The sequence below is a fragment of the Cimex lectularius genome, unplaced genomic scaffold, assembly GCF_000648675.2.
Source record: "Cimex lectularius strain Harlan isolate CLEC.00 unplaced genomic scaffold, Clec_2.1 scaffold28, whole genome shotgun sequence".
Taxonomy (NCBI): Eukaryota; Metazoa; Arthropoda; class Insecta; order Hemiptera; family Cimicidae; genus Cimex; species Cimex lectularius.
Window position 1 is genome coordinate 884,381 of NW_019392712.1, and position 19,065 is coordinate 903,445.

Genomic DNA, 19,065 nt, shown 5'->3' on the forward strand with positions numbered 1-19,065 from the left:
TGATGCAGCATTATAAATTTTTATATTATAGTCAAAAAATTAATCATAATCACTAAATAATTAATTACTTGGTTATTAATCTTTTGAAAACCTATACATGCCAATAACAGTTTATAAAATATTCGACCATTAAACATCAGTCATTATACTTTATCTTATATCCTGATTTTTCATTATTAATTAAAAAATATATAGGACTTATTTTTAGGTTAGTGTGTTTTGTTTTTTAACGGACTGCGGTGGCTGAGTGGTTAGGGCTACCGACTATATTTGCTACGCTAGTGGTTCTGGGTTCGAATCCTAGCATAGCCCATGACATTTTAATTTAGTAAAATATGAAACAAGTGGTTAGACCCCTCGTCCTTATTTATTTTTTATGGCAGGGTAGGAGGTAATAAACCAAAAAAAAGTTTTGTTTTCAAAGTAGGTTTAAGTTAAATTATTGTTACAAAAGATGTTATGTGGGATTAGAGATTCCAGGGTCTGCAGTGGGAAGCGAGCCTAAGACCACATAATCCGTGACGAGCACACAACGCTGACGTGTACATATATATTATTATTGAGTTATTGTTTCACGTGTATTTGTATAGCAACTTGGAGTTGGTCCACATTTTCAAAACCTTCAGGATTACTATAAATGAAACTGGTTAAGAGCGATTTTATACAGTGTATTTTCCGGGCCAAAATTTAATGTACACTTCGTTTTTAGTAGTGCCGGGCGGGTGTATAGACTATAAAATGGGCACACAGCAAATAATAAGCATCAGGTTTTACAATAACAAAAGAGAAACAGCACTTTTTATTATCCCTCTGGGCAACGCCAAGTTATAAAACTAGTATTATATAAATTAAACTAAGCATTATGTGTCACACTTTGGAAATTATTTTTAAAATATAAACAGAGTTATAGGTTAGACAAAAAGATTCACCAGCTCAGGATAGAGTGCCGTGATAAAGACAAAGTGTTCCTTGAGTGGTTTTGTTATTCTTAATATGTGCCAATGAGAAACAGTACACCAAAAATTATTTATAATACTTTAAGGTTTTTGTTATTCTGTGCCTAGATCACCTGATACAGAAGTAATCAGTATTTATTATTCAAACAATAAAATGACTACAATGTAAACCTTATAAAAATATGTTTATATTTTTGAATAATTTTATCATATTGAATTAAACATTTTTGTTGATGTTTAATTTTCACCCATATAGCACAACTAAAATCTTTACCACTGGTAAATCATTGTTTTTCAATTGATCATGTTTGTATAACTTAAGATGAAAGTGAAAATGACTTTGTGCATTTAATCCCTAATAAAAATATCACAGCAAAATTGGTAATTAATTAATTAAAATAATTATTTTGATGTATAAGCCACAGGTAACATAATGTGTCTCATACTCATTCTCTAGATAGATTAATTAATATCCAATCCGAATGAAATAAATTCTAATCTTTAAAACTTAGATTGGTATTTTGATAAAGTTTTGATTTAAAGAAAATACATTATATAATATGTACTATAATACTAAAAATTTTTATATTTCTTTCCATTATGAACCAACTTTATTGCATTTTTTTATTGGCTGAGTGTAAGAAGGTGTATTGAATTGGTAAATATTTGTGACAATTTGGCAAATTTATGCCATAGCGAGGAATTTATTAACATTTTCTCTTGCCCTTCTCTCACTCTTTCTTTCTCCTTCTTCAAGAGATGAAGATGAAAATTATGAGATAAGAGAGTTTTTTAAATTCTATTTTACATCAAAAGTGTATTAATTTGAATTATTTAAATTTTGCAGCTATACAGAAGAAGTTCCATTGGTACAGTATGAATTTCTGGATGAACGTAAGTTATATTACATAATTTTATTGCTTAAACAGTCTGCTATATATTTTTGATGTTCCAATTTTTTAGCACCGATAACTGTGAATGACTTGGAAACCGACCCTTACCTTGGACTCCAAGAGGAAGAACCCGACTCTTGGACTCCAACAGCAACCAAAGAAGTGTGTTTATTTACTTTACTTTGTTGTTAATAAGCACTTGGACTATTGCTACTGAAATAAAATATTAGTTTAAATAATTGTATAACTGATTTATAATTTTTTCATATCTTGTAACATGTTTATCGTTACTGTTAATTTAACATTAAATTTCTTAAAGAAAAACATCAATGTTTATATTAATGTAATGCAATTTGTAATTTAGGTCTGCCTATCCTCGCTGGGTCTGTTAGATGCGTTTTGGCATTTTGCCACACACTGAAGATGGCCAAACCAGCAAGTATAGACAGACCAAAAAGATCAATAATGACCAAAAGTCGTTTCATTTGTTGAAATATATATCAGAATGTTTTTCAATGTAATTTAATGTTTTTAACAGATAGAAGAGATACCATAAACAAGTTCATTTAAAAAAGCCACATTTCATGTTTAATATTAAATTATTAACAAAACTGCCTTTATGTAAGCTTAAATTATTTCAGATCATTAAAAAGTTAAAGGAGAAAGAAATTAAGCGCCAAGAACATTTATATGAATTCATTTTGACGGAAAAACATCATTGCTTAACATTGAGGGTGATGCAAAAAGTAAGTAGAAACAATTAACAATGTGATCTTCAAATATTAGCGAACTGAGAAGTTTAAATTACATTTTTTGCCCCCTACAAATATTTAATTTTTTTCAGGTGTTTGTAGAGGGTTTGCAGAAATATTTTCAACTAGGTGCAGCTGTAGAAAGAATGTTTCCAAGGCTAGCTGATTTAACGGAAATCCATTTAGGATTTTTACGGCAGCTGCGAGCCAGACAAAAGGAATCACCGCCCGTAATTGAATATATAGGAGATATTTTATTAGAACAATTCAGTGGACTTGCAGCCGAGCGTTTGAAATCCGTCTATGGTGAATTTTGTTCCAACCATAGGTATGCGATTGATATATATAAGGAGTCTATGCAACAAGACGGAAGATTTGCCGAGTTTGTTAAACATTGTCAGGTATTTTGTTGTTATTTATTTAATTGGCTGTTAATATAACAACAATAATTTTATTTTAGGGAAATCCATTGCTTAAGAAAAAAGGAATTCCTGAATGTATTTTATTTGTTACTCAACGTTTGACAAAATATCCTTTGTTAATTGAGCCATTGATTAAAACTTCAAAAGACAATAAAGAAGAACAAGACAGATTAGTCAAAGCACTGTCTTTAATTAAGGTAAAAAATAGTACTTATTGTTATTATTTAATTTTTTCCAAAATTTATGTATATTAAACATAACATTCACAAACAGTACAATTGGAAAATTTGTATGTACTGTATAAATATTTCTTATAACAAATTTGTGATGCAATGTTTTGTTCCATGGCTGTGCAGCTATAAGCTTGATTATTATTGGTTTTGTTTTTAAATCTCATTTTCCTGTTATTGCTGTTCATACTCTGTTATGAATGTACTATTATTATAGATGCACATATTTTACTGTTATGATGAGGGAAGACTGTTTTTAGTTCTGTTAGATTTCATGGACCAATTTAACATCTTTCAATTAATTAATCTTTCTCTCAACCAATACCTTACCTAAAAATTAATTAATTGAAAACTGTTTTTAGTGTTAAAATAGCCAACTCTTGATAAATCTACTTCATAGTTAAATTGAACAAATTCTCAGGTTCTGTGTCATTATATGGTAAATTTTACCTCAATAAATCAATTTTGGGCTAAATATCAGCATTTTTTTTATCCATATGTGCTGATATCTGGTTGCTTTTAACAGAGCTGGCACGATGCAACATGGGCCCCTCTTCTGGGTTCAATGGACGCATCGTCTGCATCCTTCCACTTATACTTTTAAACTATCTCAACTTAGCCACTACATAATTCCATTTGAAATTTCTAGGGGCGCCTCAGAAAGAGCAAAAGTATCACTGGCTACAGTCGTTTCTATTTTTTTCAACTGGAAGTTTTTCAATTTTATTTATTCTATGAAAACCACTTAATCTGCTTTTCTGTGCATGTTTGGGTATTTTAATTAATTTTAACCATTTTGTATGATTACTTAATTTACTGTAGAAAGTACTGGCAGATGATTTTTACCTTTCTATAAAATGTTTATGTACTTTTTTTGTATATATACATTTTTTTGTGCAAAATAAACATTATTACTATTATTATAGAAAGTTTATCCAACAAAACACTTAAATAAATTGAACAAATTGTCTGGTCAAAGCTCCCTCCCCAGGCCCCACCAGGCAGTGGGGGAATCCGTTTTGGATGTGCTTTGAAGATTCACGATTATGCTGTCAGATGTACTGTGCCCTTGCCCATCCACACCTCCACAGTGTTACATTAGGTATCAGATGTCAAACCAACCACCTGGCCCCCAACCCCATGCAAGCGGCGCGTTTTTGGGAAAATAAACCAGGATCAGGTCAACAGTATAACATGGACCAACTTCTTTTCTGGTGGTAGGGAGTCTACTCTTTTTGTGGGTTGCCTACTTCCTTTACTTAGTTGCAGAGGACACAAGTGTTGCATTATGTAATTTATATCACTTCAAACATAATAAAAAAAAATCATTTGCATTATTGTTCAGAAATCGTGAGATGCGGTCTGGTGTGATGTAGGTTTCAGAAAAACATTTTCTTTATCGTGCCAACATTTCGATCTTTATTGAGATCATCTTCAGGGCTCAGAGTGTTTGTTTTCTGCGTAATTGTGCCATTCTTATGTGTCGTGTTGAGAGTGCCTAATCACCACACATTTGCATTATTTTTAAATATTAGAGAGCTATTTGAGCTGAAAATGAGTTCCGCTGTGAGCAACCAAACTGGCTAAGCATAGTAAGCGGTCAACCTGTTAAGAGAGCTGTGGCACCTATAATTTTCTTAAAATCTTGCCTGGTGATAGAGAGAGGGGGGGAGAGAATGAGAAAGAGTGTGAGAGTGAGAGAAGTACTCCTTCTCCTTCCTTTTTGAGAGATTTATAAATCTCTTAGCTTGCATCATACCTGACTTGTTGCTTTTGTCCAGGGAATTTTTCTTTCCTAAGCCATTTTTCCAGCTTGAACACGCACATGCAGTGCTAATTGTTTTTTTTTTTTTTTTTTAATTTTTTTTAAAGACAGTTGATCAACCTGTTCATTCCTTCCATACCTTATGTGCCGGAACCCTCTTTAAAGCAACCTTGATGTGTTTTCATAGGGCTATTAGACAATTTAGATAGTTTATGGCTAAAAGCATACACATTTACAGTTTTTTACATTTACACAGAACCACCTAACTGTACTCCATCCACTCATTGGATGTATGGTTTGGTAATAAATACTTTTATTTATTTATTTTTTTGTGGAATACGGTGAGGAATGCTACGTTTGGATTATTTCGGTTATTTAAAAAAAGGAGACGATTATGTATATCATTATGTATAAATGCAAATGCATATTTTTGTCTGTAACAACTCTTTTATGTTTTTCCAGGAAATCCTAGTAGAGGTTGATGCTCAAGTTGCTGAAAAGGAGAAAGAAGTCCGTAAACTAGAAATTTATAATCGAGTCGAAGCCAAATCTTTTACTACTCATAGAGGTCATAAATTCAAGAAATCAGATATTATGTCTGCAAATAGAAAATTGAGGTAAATATTTAACATAAGATTTGTTTAATTATCTATTATTTATGTACCAATTTTGTATTATCATAATATAAATTTATTGATTATTTGTTTATTGATGAAATTGCAGCAGTTAAACAATGTCCAATAATTTTTATTGATGCTTCAATTATATTAAGAAATTTTCATTTCAGATTTGAAGGAGTTGCAATGTTGATGCAGGGACGTGGTAAAGTACAGGTTGTACTAGTCATTGTCTTTTCAGATGTACTATGTTTCTTGTTAGAAAACAACCATAAGTACTCTTTTTTTACGCCTGAAAATAAGGTCAGTGGAGTCATTATTCTTTAAAATGCATTTATCAGTTATTAATTTTTTGATGAACCTATGATTAATTAACAGGCTGGTGTAGTTTCTCTTCAAAAATTATTAGTACGTGAAAAGGCTGGCCAAGAATCCCGAGGCATTTACTTAATATCGTCAAATCCTGCAGATCCTGAGATGTTCGAACTTAAAGTTCACAAACCGAAAGACAAGCAAATATGGATTAAGGCGATTAGGTAAATAAAGTTTAACTGTGGATTGGCTTATGGGAACATTTTGCACCCAATTTAACCATTTGTTTACTGAGCCTGGTATTAAATATTATTAATAGAACTTTACCCACACCATTGCATTGCCTCCCTCAGCCTGTTTCGTCGGTCCTGGCTTCTCTTACCTTTCTCCACCTGCAAACTCCTTGTAACTTATCTTATACTTCTCTTCTTCGATTATAGCTGTGTGGTATACGGTGGTCTCTCGGAGGTATGTTGCGTAAGATTCGTGTTTGGCACCCCAAGGGTGGTCCCTGGTGTCTGGGTTGTATTCCCAACTTTCCTGGCTATTCCCCCTCCTTCTGTGCGCAGTATTTCCTAGGTTGCTTTCTTTTCCAGTCCATCCACGTCGTCCTCCTTACATCATCCAATCCCTCCAATTCAACTCCTCACATCTCACTCGTAACACCCGCTCATCCCAGTCGACCTTATCTTTCCGCAACATACAACCCATACCTTCGAAAGATCCTTTCTGATCCGAGCCCCTAAACTCTGGAACTCCCTTCCCCTTTCTATTCATCACGCTGCCTCCTTTTCCTCCTTTAAATCCAACCTGTATAATCACCTCCTCTCCCTCCAAGCAGAGACCTCACGTTATCATTTGTTATTTTTGTTTAATATTCTTGTAATTTTCTCTTCTGGCCTGCTTTACTGGTATACATTGTGCCAAGATTTCTATCTTTTTTTATTTTTAATTTCATAGTAGTAACTTCCTTTATTTATATCATGTAACACTTTAAATGTAAACAACAGGTTATTAATGTTGTGTTTATGTTTTTAATCAACTATTAATCTTTATACCTAGTTATTATGGAAATAAAATAAATACAAGTGTCAGACTTTTTTGTCTTTGAGTGTATGAGGAACGTGTACAGACATAATATTGCTGAATTTCTTATAGGGATGCAGTACAAAATTGCCCTGAAGATGATGAGGACAACTGCAGTCATGTTATAAATGTTGAAGAAAGGCAAAGGCAATTTGACGGGCAGCAGAAACAAACTAAAGAACTAGTTGGTAAGTGTATTATTTCTAGTTCTAATATTTTTGTACATAAATAAACATTGACAAATTTTTCCTTTAGTACTTTACTTGAAAACCATATTATTTTTTCTTCATACTTCTTCATGAGAAAAACAATTCCTTTGTGCAGTCAGAATTGGGACTTGTTTCTATAAAAATTTTTAATTTCTTACACTGGCTTACTTCACCAACATAAAAATATGCTAATAAAATTATATAATTCTGATTATTTGTTTGCCAATAATAGATTACCTGGAAACAGGATTTATATAAAAATTGTGCTTTTGTTTTTTAAAGTATTTTTAAAAGGGCTGTCAACTTTTAATCACTACCATAGTCTCAGCTACTCAAAGATATTAGTAAATTTTAATCTTTGCCAATTTTACTGCATGTGGATGAAAATACAACTCCATTTTCAACAGTTTTCTCCATCCTCATTTTGGAAAACCCAGATCCGGTGGCTTTCAGAAATCACCTGGGCCATGTCTCCTTTTTTGGAAGAATGGTTTAAGAAATTTCTTCCAAGTTCCATCAGATTCAACAAAACCAAATCCCAGGAGAAAACTTTCCATCTTTGCCATATCCCTCTCCCCTGATCTACTTACATCTCTTTTCCTCTCCCACCAACTGATATCTGCTATTTAGGATTTTACATTGACAAGACTTGGAACCCCACACTCGACATATAAACTCAAAAGACTACAGCAGATCAAACCTTTCCCTACAAAACTTCTACATATCTTTAAAACAACCAATGTGGAATAGAACTTGTGTTTTCAGCCGTGTCCCAATCTCTGGTCATTCCAGCCCAAAATCTTTCGAACTGCATAAAATTCCAAATCCCATATGTCCTTCAAATCCTAGACCCTCATCCCAACCTACTAGGCCAACACCTTTCATCTCAAATCCTTAAAACACCCATGCCTTTGTAATATCGTGCCTAATGAGGAAAATAAATAGTATTATGATAGGAATGTAATTAACGGATTACTTCTCCACTGTTATAATGTTATAACATAAAATTTATAAAGACTACAAAGTTCTCTATCTCTTTTATTAAATAATAATAATAATAACAAAAAATTTACTGCATGTGGATGAAATATAATCCCATTTTCAACAGTTTTCTTTCTCTTGCTCTCCAATTAAGACTTGGGAGTTGGTGAAATAAAAGGTAATTGTGTGGGTTTTTTTTTGGTGTCTGCATGTCTGATTATGTAAATTAATTTTTAATTTATGATAGTTTCTGCATGAACATCGTATAAACTGTAAGCTAACAAGTGAATGTAAAACATTCATAGATAGATTTTAATTAATTACATTAATCAACGTTACATATTCAATTTGAAAGTTGTGAATTATGTGTACTTTTGATACAATTTAATCATTTTGTGATTCATGAAATAATTATGTATATTTTCAGAATTGCTTAAACAAAAAGATCGAGAACAAGCTCAAGTACTTGAGGAAAAAATGGCTTTACAACTGAAGCTGCTGGCTTCAGCTGGAGTTGATAACATGCCAGATAGGCCTAATTATATGGCTCTTGTAACTGAACCTTTAGACAATAACAAAATCAGAAGAGATGTTCTAACAGCAGTTAAGGTCTGACAATATATCTACTTTTATATATATACTACACTATATATCTATTACTATATATACCTATAAGATTTTTTTTTCTATTTACAATATTGTTTCAACAGAAAGTAAATCAGATTGCAAAATCACTGTATGCATCTGCAACAAATTTATCTAGAAGTGCAAGCTCAGTTGGCGAACATCAAAGTGATGCTTACATATCACCAACATTGCCTAAACGCGCCGAAACATTCGGAGGATTTGACAACCAAGCTCCTAATTCACGAGGTATAGTTACAATTGCTACATAAATTGTATTGGAATCGGTAGATATTTGAAATATTTGCTTTTTTTCTTTTTTTTTAGTTACTCTCCAAAAGAAACTACCCAACTCTAGTAGTCCTATGGGATCCCCTGATACAGTCCATAAAGGAAACTGCAATCCAGCTACCATCACAGTCGTAAGTTTATTAGTCAATCTGCAATTTATTGACACACTTTGACATTTTGATTTCTTTTGTAATTTGGCAATGTTTTGGACATATTTCTTATTTTACTACTTTAAAAATGATTTAATAATTACAGTTAAATGGAAAGTTTTGTTGCTGATTGTCAGGCAAATCCACTTAATTCTTAATTTGATTTAATATGCCCCCAATGTAAATCATCAACAATTGCATTTAATCTTAAATGGTATTTCAACTACAAGGTTATATGAACCCTTGGGATGCAATATTTAAAAAAAAAAAAAAAAAAATTGTATGTCGGGTTTAAATGCAGGGCCACTGGATTCAAACCCCAGGATACCTTACAGTAATGAGCACCATGTCAACGCGTAAATGGTTGTGGTCACCGTCAGATTTATTTGTTTTTGGTGTGAATTTTGGAAAAAAGTGTTTGAATTGTTTTATATTATTATTCACTTTTCCACATCCAAAATGTAATTGTAATATGTAAACAATGTTTGTTAATCCCAGGCCCTGAAGATGATCTCAATAAAGATCGAAACGTTGGCACGATAAAGAAAATGTTTTTCTGAAACCTACATCACACCAGACGGCATCTAACGATTTCTAAATAAATATTAATTAAAATATAAATTGTTAAGTAATAATAAATAAAATTATGATAAATTATATGACTTTGACCTTTATCTTATACAATTTTAAACAGAATTATAAAAAAAAAAGCTATTGTAAAGTGGTTTTGGCCCGTCACAATACCCAATGGTTAGCTGGACTTTAAGCCCTCTTGTAGAACAAGAATTACTTTACTTTTTTTTTTCTTCTTTTTATAAATATGTAAAGAAAATCTCTTTTGTTTAGGAAAAAACTCTATTTAAAAATTTAATGGAAGATGATGATTTAGAAGTTCCACATTTATTAACTGGCCAAGACCATCAGGTTGCTGCTACTCAGTTATCGCACCATGTGTACACACTTTCTTGTATTATTTCACATCAAATGACTACAATAGACAGGTAGACAGATCTTTTTATGTTAAATTAACACGTTCACAGTTATAAATTTATATGTATTTTAATTATTGAACCATGTTGAAAATGAGTTATTTGTAGCCTTGAGGCTGAATTAGCTACATTAAAATCTAATGTCGGTGACTCTGGAAGACCTATTTACCGACACAATCAGCAACTTGAAGAGCTGAGGAATTTGCAGGATAAACTGCAAAGTGAAAAAGAAATCTGGCAAAGGGAAAAAGATGCTGAATTGAAAGAGTTAGAACAAAAGAAAGAAGAACTATCACGGTTACAGGTCAGTTTATTTTTTTTTCTTTTATTAATTTTCATTTAATGTGAGATTTCATTTTATTTCTTCTTTTTATTTTCTTGTTCAGGAGCAAATAAGAATTGAACAAGCTGACATCACACAACAACGAGAACAATTGTACAGAAAACTTGAAACACTTAGCAATCAGGGAATAATGATGAGTCCTACAATTGTTGGAGCTTCGTCTCCTGAAGAATTATCGCCTCCTATCATACACACCCCTCCTAGTGATCCACCAAAACGTAAATCTGATATGGCAAAATGGAAACAGTTACCTCCAAATAAAGCTACAACATTACCACTCAATTTAATTAGTGCTACTAATCAACAAAAGGTTAGTTTTTTGTGCAATTATATCACACGAGAAGAAAATCTTAGTTATTAGTATCTGTAGTTCATTAGTTTAAGAGTTTTCATGAGTCAGTTCATTTGCACTAGTGAGTTTTACTAAATAAATATTAATATTAATTAAGTATTTCTTTTGTTCTCTGTTATTTTTATACAGGGTGAGTTTAACTTCTGCCCCCTATGTATTTTTTAATGGGGTGGTTTTGTGAAAAACTCCAATACATGTAAATTTTTATTTTTTGTCTAATTTCTCATGAGCCAAATAGTTTCGATCTAGCTCTAGGATAAGGGGATAGAAACAATTATTTCAATGGTTAGATAATCATCAATGTACATTTTTTGAAAAAGTTTTTTGATGCTGAATTCAACAGAGCAAATGGTTTTTAGTTTGGAGCAATGGTTCTAAAGTTATTTAATTAATCACAAATTTATTTATCATTATAATTGATAGTAAATTACTTGCTCGTGGTGCAAAAAAAATGTCAGAACAATTTCCTTAAATAACATTGTTGAACATGGTGCTCTGGTAGTATACTAAAGCATGATTAAGTCTGGTGCAAATTTCAGTCCAAGAATACAAACTTAAAGAAATTTATGTTTGATGAACAAAATGTAAATAAAATGTGATTTGTTGACCTTTGAGACTTTTGAATAATCCCCCCTCAAAAAAAAAAAAAAAAAAAAAAAAAATGAACTGTTTTAATACATATCTGGTCAACACATATCTTAAAAACCATCACACTAAAATTTAGTTTATATGTTTTTCGACATACTGTGCAAATACCACCAGAGCGATATATTTGTAAACATTTATGTTTCACTGGCCCATCTCAGTATTGTACAAAATAAATGGAAAGTCAAACAATCGTCAGCCATAACTCCAACTCAGGGGATGAGCTTAGGAGGAGGACTTACCACAAACGATGATAGCTAACATTAGCTTCCACATCCTTTGGCATCTTCCTGGATCCTTGTTAGTCAATTCTATTCAACTTATTGCAATTGCTAGGTCCTTGCTGACAATGTATTCATAGTTGAGTCCCAGACTAAGTGTGGCTGCTTGTCTGCTGTGGACTAAGTCCTTGGACGACTGAGTTCTCAAGTTGACTGACCAGACGTTTTACCAACTATTCCTGACTTATACTAAGACAGGGCTGGCTTACATCTACATTACAAGAAAAATCAGAAATTATGTTGTTGGGAAAAGTGGACCAAAATTTGCACCAGGCTGAATTGCACTTTGATGAGCTACGTCCAGGGCATCATTGTAGATGTTGTTTGAGGAATTGTTGTGAAAATTTTCTTTCGGTACCATGAGCTGGTAAATTACTATCAATTAAAATGATAAATTGGTAATTGGTTGAAGAAGTTGGATTAGATTTCATTTATCCAAAAACAACATTCGGCAAAAGTGGGGGATCACGGTGGCTGAGTGGTTAGGTCATCCCACTTGTATTTGATATGGTTCTTGGTTTGAATCCCAGCAGAGCCCATGGCATTTTAATTGATTTTAGTAAGAAGAATGTTTTGTAAGTGATTTGACCTCTTGTCAACGACACCCAATGGGTGTTGCCCTCTTGTATGACAGGAATTACTTTACTGTGTTTGGAAAAAGTTTTTTGTGAATAACTTGAGAGCATTTGCTCCACATTAAAAACAGTTGAATTCAGCATCAAGAAACCTATCAACAAATGTACATTAATGAATAACTTGCCATTAAAAATAATTAAATTCCCATTACAAGTTCCTGTTATCCAGGCATAGATAATAGAGAACTTTGGACAAAAAGTTGTCCCAAGTTTCAAGAAGGGGACCTAATATGGTACAAAGATGAAACAGGGAGTAGGTGTAGAGGTAAAAGGGCCAAACTATTTAGCAAAGCCCCTTAGACTAACCTCAGCGATTTTCCATGCTGAAGTCCATGCAATTCAACTCTGTGTACAGGAGTTAATAAAAAATATGAAAGGTGCACAGATATACATACTATCAGACTGCTGGGCAGCTGTAAAGGCACTAAATGCATATTGGCTTGTCTAATTACCTAATGGCTCTAGGAAAACATAAAAAGATTACCTTAAAGTGGGTTCCCACCCAACTAGCCAACTAACCAACTAGTCAAAAAAAGGGAGGGTAGCCTTTTCACCCACCAGAAACACAACTAAATGTACTGGAGTGTGTGCTTAAGTTGTAACTGTAAAAATGGATTGAGAAAGAAAAACTCAAACACCAGACAAATGCATCAGGTATGAAGCAAGCTAAGAGCTAAATCTCTCAAAATGGAAGGGAATCTCTCTCTCTCTCTCTCTCTCTCTCTCTCTCTCTCTCTCTCTCTCTCTCTCTTCTCTCTTCTCTCTTCTCTCTCAGCAGGCAGGAATTGAGGAAAATTATAGGCCTTTATACTGGCCACTGCCCTCTTAACGATCATCTTAAGAAGATGGGCAAAGCAGAGGCAGAAACATACCGACTCAGTCAGTAGGAACCTGAGACATTGCACATATGCTTTGTAAAAGTGAAGCGTGAACCCGGTTTCAGTACAGACACTTTGGTAGGACATTTTTCACTCCAAAAGAGGTCCACGAAGCGGCACCAAGGAAAGTGCTTAGTTTTACAAGGAAAACGCACTATCCAAAGTATGACTATAAGCTATAGGGGTTTCACAATAGATCTGCTTAGGATGCAATGGAGGAGAAAGAATTGTCATAATAATGCATCCTGGATAGTTAGGTCAAAACTATTTGGCTCGTGAAAAACTTGACAAAAAATAAAATTTACATATATCAATGTTTTTTTCAACCCCCCTCCCCCCAAAAAAATAATAAATTAAATTAAATTATGTATATAATTTTTTGTGTGTTAAACTTATATTATGTATAACTAAGAATACCTATCTGAATCTTATCTCCGCCAAAACATAATTGATTACTCACTCATAGCAGTAATTAAAAAAATGTAATTAAAATTATTTATTCCTTTATCATTATATTTTTAATTATGTAGCACCTAAACTTAGCTATTAAGTCATATTAGTTCACATAAAAATTAAATAACATATTAACAAAAAATTCTAGGTTGCATCGAATGTTCAAATTAAACAACAGTTACCTCTGAAGCTTGCTACTAAACTTAGTGGTAATTCTGCACCAAACACAGCTAACGCCCCCCAACAAATGCTTCCCTTAAAGTTAAGAGAAGCTGCCGGAGAGGGTAAGAAAACAACTGGATATCAGAGATTGAGTTCATGTAGCCCACCACAATTACCAACACATTCTCGCACAGGCTCAAGCCCAGCTATGATGCAAAATATACCGGTAATTGTTTTACTTCTAAATTATTAAAAAAAAAAAAACTTCTAGCCTATAAAATGGATGTACTTTGGAAAATTGTTATAGTTAACATGATGAGTATTTACTGGATTTTTAGTGGGTTACATCATATTTTGTTCTGCAAACAGTAGCAGTAGGAAAAGCAGTAAAACAATTTTTTGATTTTAGTTAGATACACATCTTTGTTCAACAATTAAAAAAAAATCTAAATAAATTGTAACCAGTGTGCGTGCGTGCGTGTGTGTGTGTGTGTGTGTGTGTGTGTGTGTGTGTGTGTGTGTGTGTGTGTGTGTGTNTCCAATTTCAACATCACTAGCTCCATTTTCGGTAAAATATTTTACAATATCTGCAATAAAAACATAAAGGGACTTAAAATTGCCCCCTGCATGACTCCTTCTGAAATATACCATTTAGAGTGATTGCCATAATATTCAAAATCTTTTAGTGTTGTCATATATTGCTTTAATAATAGCTATTATTTTCCATTAATGTTTATTCTATATAATTTTCTCCATAATTTTTTATGAGGCACAGAGTAAATGCTTTTCGGAAGTCCACAAAAATTCCAAATAAATTGCTTCACAAAACAAATGGCACATTATGAAATTTTGATTTCTTTTTAAATTTGACAGTGTTTTGGCCATATTTTTTGTTTTACTACTTTAAAAATGATTTAATAATTATAATTTGAGGGAAGGTATTTTGCTTTTGTCGGCGATAGTGAGGCAAAACGCTTAATTTATAATTTGATTTAAAATTCCCCTAATGTAAATCATCAACAAGGGCATTGGCCTTTAAAATTGCCTTTATTCACGATTGTGTGTTGTGGCACAAAACAACAAAACTCTTTTCTTCCTTAAGATGCCTAGCTCGTATTCCTGATTTGAACCCCATTGAGTACTTTTGGGCGTTAATAAAATAATAAAAACACCTTCTAAAGCCTTAGGTGAGCTGAAAGTTATGTTAGTTGTGGTTTGGGATGAAATTCCTCAAGAATTGGTTAAAAGCTTATTTGTGAGCATGCTGAGAATTTTATAGTGTAATAAGAGCAAGAGGAGGTAATACATCCTATTAAGATATTGTAAATTTGTTTTATTCTCATACACAAAAGTGATTTTTTTTTAATTTAATCTGGACCGTTTTACATCGATTTTCTCAGGTTTTTCGATAGGAAACGTACCTGCAATGGTAAAAACAAAAATGAAAGTAAAAAAATTTGGAGATATATTTCTTCTTAGCAGGGCAGCGGATATACATCAGAAATTTTCCTAGCAGTCAGTTGTAATTTTCCCTTTTGGGTAATAAAAAAATCCATTAAATAACAAAAACTCACTATTTTCTCTCCATTTTAAGTTAGCAAAGCACTTTTCAGTGTCTGTAAACCGTAATGACTAAATATTGCTTCAAAAAGAGAAAAAAAAATCAAATTATTGGCAAACGCTCTGGACTTATTTACAAGCAACAATATTCTAAAAATAAAAAATTTAACAAACTATTGCTGCTATTAAAAATTGCTGAACAAAGAAATGTTCATTAACCCCACATTTTCAACATTTCTAAAATATCATTTAATCATATTTATCATTTATTCATTGGTATTATCATACTTTATAGGGAGAATCTAAATCAGGAGCAAAGGCAGGACGGACGAACACCTATCCAAAACTCCCAGACAAATTTCGAGTACGGTCTCCTGAATCAAAACAGGAAACAGTTCCTACCCAAAATTCAGAGGAAGAAGTCATTTTTTTTTAATAACGGACAGTATTTCTTGATAATGTAAGGTATTGTAAACAATGAAAACTGAAATTACCATAGCTCACAAATTGATTTGATAAATCATTCAGCTTAATTATTTATATATAATTGATTTAAAATAAAATTGTTTATTGACAATTAATGAATTTTTCGAAAGGTTACAATTGTGTTCTGCAAGATGATGGTTAATTTTTGAGATACTTATTTATGTAATAATTATGTACTAAAATTATCTGTGAATTCGGAAAACTTGAAATTTGATGAAGATATTTTTATAGAACAGTAAACATTGGTTACTGTAATAATCGAGCGGGTCTTTTGTGTTCTTAGCATAAAATTCTATGTAGGTTGTTATTGCTGTTTATATTCTATTACATTAAATTAATTTTTCTATGAAGAATCATTATCTGTGTATTTATATGTGTTTATAACATATATTCATACACATATTTTAAATGTATTCATATAATAATATAGAAAACTTCATGATAAAACAGTTTAATATTTATGTAAGCCTAAATATGAAATCGTATGACTGTGGGTTGAAGAACCTTCTGTTACAAATCTGGATTGAAAATTATTTCTAATTTTAAAATATACCACTGCTATTGAAAATTGTTATTGCTTAAATAATAAAAAGGGATTGAAGTATATAATTGGCAATATTGTACTATATAAATTTTTACTATTCAATCTGTTTAAAAAAAAATTATTAATTATTTTGAAATCTGTCTGTGCTAGGGATGCACATCAGATTCACAGTTTATCAAAAGAAGTGTAATTTTCCAGAGGAATGTTAGCTACAATTAGGAAGTGGTTACAATTTGCAAAAGTTAAAATAAATTATTTCTTCCCTTTATATTATTTGCTATTTTTGAAATTGTAATATTTTATGACAAATTCTATGGCTTTTATAGATGAATAATTTTATTATCATTTTGGTATTTTTCCTTTCATTACTTACATGTGACACAATTCACTTTTGATTTTTTTTTTTTCCCAATACATTTAGAAAAACACATTTCGTTTTTGCACAGACTTAATATACTTAACTAGGCTTTTTTGTCTGTATTTTTTTTTTTTTTTTTTTTTTTTTTAATAAAAAAACATTTTTAAAGTACTGAAAATTGTTTAAAGTTAAACTGAATCTTTGCAATAGAAGTTGTGATGAAGTACTTATAATGCAATAAAACCTGATCACAATAAGCTGTGTATATTGAATAATGGTAAAATATAATCATAATCTAAATTTTTTATTAAAAAATTAATATGTTCTTCTGCTATGATTTTTTGACAATAATAATTAAAATTGTATAAAAACAATGTATTTGTCTAACAATAATTTTTGGCTCTTTTGAAATTTAAGCAAAATCATTTGTTAATTTTAATATTGTATTTCTATTTAAAAACTTTAAAAAAATCCTGAATGTATGCACCCTTCTCTCAACAAACATGTAAGACACGAAAGTGAGTATCGAGTTTTTTAAACTGCCATTCATCCATCTTTCTTAAAAGCTTTAACTTTCGTACTATTTCTTGAGATGTTGAATGGCTAACAAACTCACTGAAAAAAATAAATATATATATTTTGTATGTAAATCATCCTTCCTTAAAAATTTTATCTGTCGGCAATTGTTTGAACCCATTTTTTTTTTTAAATATTTTTTTTTAATTCGGAGATTTTCATTTTGGAAGATTTAAGTGAAACACATTTTCAAATTAAAGAAATTGTTAACTTTGTGTGTGTGTGTTTGAGCGAGAGAGAGAGAGAGAGAGAATCACCTGTGCAATATGACAATGCTGATAAATTTGCAAATGTTTTTGTATTATTTTTATTTGGGGGTGGATTTTAAAAATTACATTGTTACATCGCTGTAAGAATGTTTTTAATGAGTGAGAGAAAAGAATGTGAAAGCTTATGATTGTTTATATTGGAATAAATTACTATTGACTGATATTTTTTATGTTAACTTAATAACTTATAACTTAAAAATTGTCAGGTGAGGGATTAAATTTTTTCTCAAGAATTTTGTATTGATGATTGCACCCGTTAATAGAAATTTATCTATTAAATGTTAAAAGGTTGGTCTAAAGAAGAAAAACATTTCGATATAGATTTGTGATTATAAGACATAAAAATAAATTTGTTAACAATGTATGCATTTTGTTACAATAAGCAAAATATTTTTGCATTTATTATTTTAAACTGCAATCAATATATTTTTGTCTTATTGAGTGCAAGCTACTGAGTAGCTGTATATATAAGTACATATATGAATACATAGTATGTATAAACTATATCAAAAGGTTGTATAGGAAGATGATAAATTGGTGTATTAAAAGGCTCTGTCCTTTGAAAAAAAAATCTATCACAAATCACAGTTTATTTTGAGAACCTTTCATGTTTCACATTGTTTCTTTGTTAAATGTTAACACATTGACTGTGGGCCTATATCGACGTAAATTGTTTAAAAGTACAATGTCTAAGTCGACACTGTGGCACTAATAGAATAGAACCGTGGTCAATATGTTAAAAAAAGTTAAATTCTTTTAAATTTTATACAGTTTAATTAAATTTAGTAAAAAATGCTATTTATTTTTAAAATGTGTTTGTACTTAAAATTACATTTTTTAGTGTAAATATAATTGTACTTAATTGCACATTCCATATCATTTTTTTGTGCATTCACAATTTTAAGTATTACAATTCTACAAAGTATTCCCATTTGAATATATATTTTATTTGCTATTTATTTATTTATTTATGTATTTATTTTATTATTAAATGCCTAAAACAAATATTGAGTAAACGATCTCAATGTGCCTGTACCTCATAAGGTAACTTGCCATCTTTTGTATGTCTTCTACATTATTTTTTTAGTAATTCCATTTTTAGTCTATCTTTTTTGTTTTTTCCCTTTTTTTTACTTTGAGCCTAGTATCAAATCAAAAATTTAATATTTAACTAATCTATAGAAAAGTATTTTCAAGAATGCATTCTTGCGAAATGTGTCCTATGTTTAATAAATAGAAGACATGCA

General features: G+C 31.3%; 1 protein-coding gene across 10 annotated transcripts in view; it reads left to right on the forward strand.

Moving 5' to 3' along the window:
* Positions 1–17,113, forward strand: part of LOC106669192 (rho guanine nucleotide exchange factor 18) — a 66,609-nt gene extending 49,496 nt beyond the window's left edge. For 8 of the 10 annotated variants that reach the window (XM_024226392.1, XM_024226390.1, XM_024226391.1 and 5 more), the window contains 18 exons: positions 1,804–1,850; positions 1,920–2,011; positions 2,491–2,595; positions 2,694–3,002; positions 3,062–3,220; positions 5,481–5,635; positions 5,806–5,938; positions 6,014–6,171; positions 7,106–7,221; positions 8,378–8,401; positions 8,651–8,832; positions 8,934–9,096; positions 9,175–9,269; positions 10,134–10,288; positions 10,385–10,580; positions 10,663–10,929; positions 14,012–14,251; positions 15,881–17,113. In XM_024226392.1, coding sequence (XP_024082160.1) covers positions 1,804–1,850; positions 1,920–2,011; positions 2,491–2,595; positions 2,694–3,002; positions 3,062–3,220; positions 5,481–5,635; positions 5,806–5,938; positions 6,014–6,171; positions 7,106–7,221; positions 8,378–8,401; positions 8,651–8,832; positions 8,934–9,096; positions 9,175–9,269; positions 10,134–10,288; positions 10,385–10,580; positions 10,663–10,929; positions 14,012–14,251; positions 15,881–16,021 — 2,737 coding nt within the window. In that variant the 3' untranslated portion in view covers positions 16,022–17,113. The remainder of the gene's footprint in view (positions 1–1,803; positions 1,851–1,919; positions 2,012–2,490; positions 2,596–2,693; positions 3,003–3,061; positions 3,221–5,480; positions 5,636–5,805; positions 5,939–6,013; positions 6,172–7,105; positions 7,222–8,377; positions 8,402–8,650; positions 8,833–8,933; positions 9,097–9,174; positions 9,270–10,133; positions 10,289–10,384; positions 10,581–10,662; positions 10,930–14,011; positions 14,252–15,880) is intronic. The other 2 variants (XM_024226389.1, XM_024226396.1) reach the window with 1 other exon arrangement.
* The last annotated feature ends 1,952 nt before the right edge of the window (positions 17,114–19,065 follow it).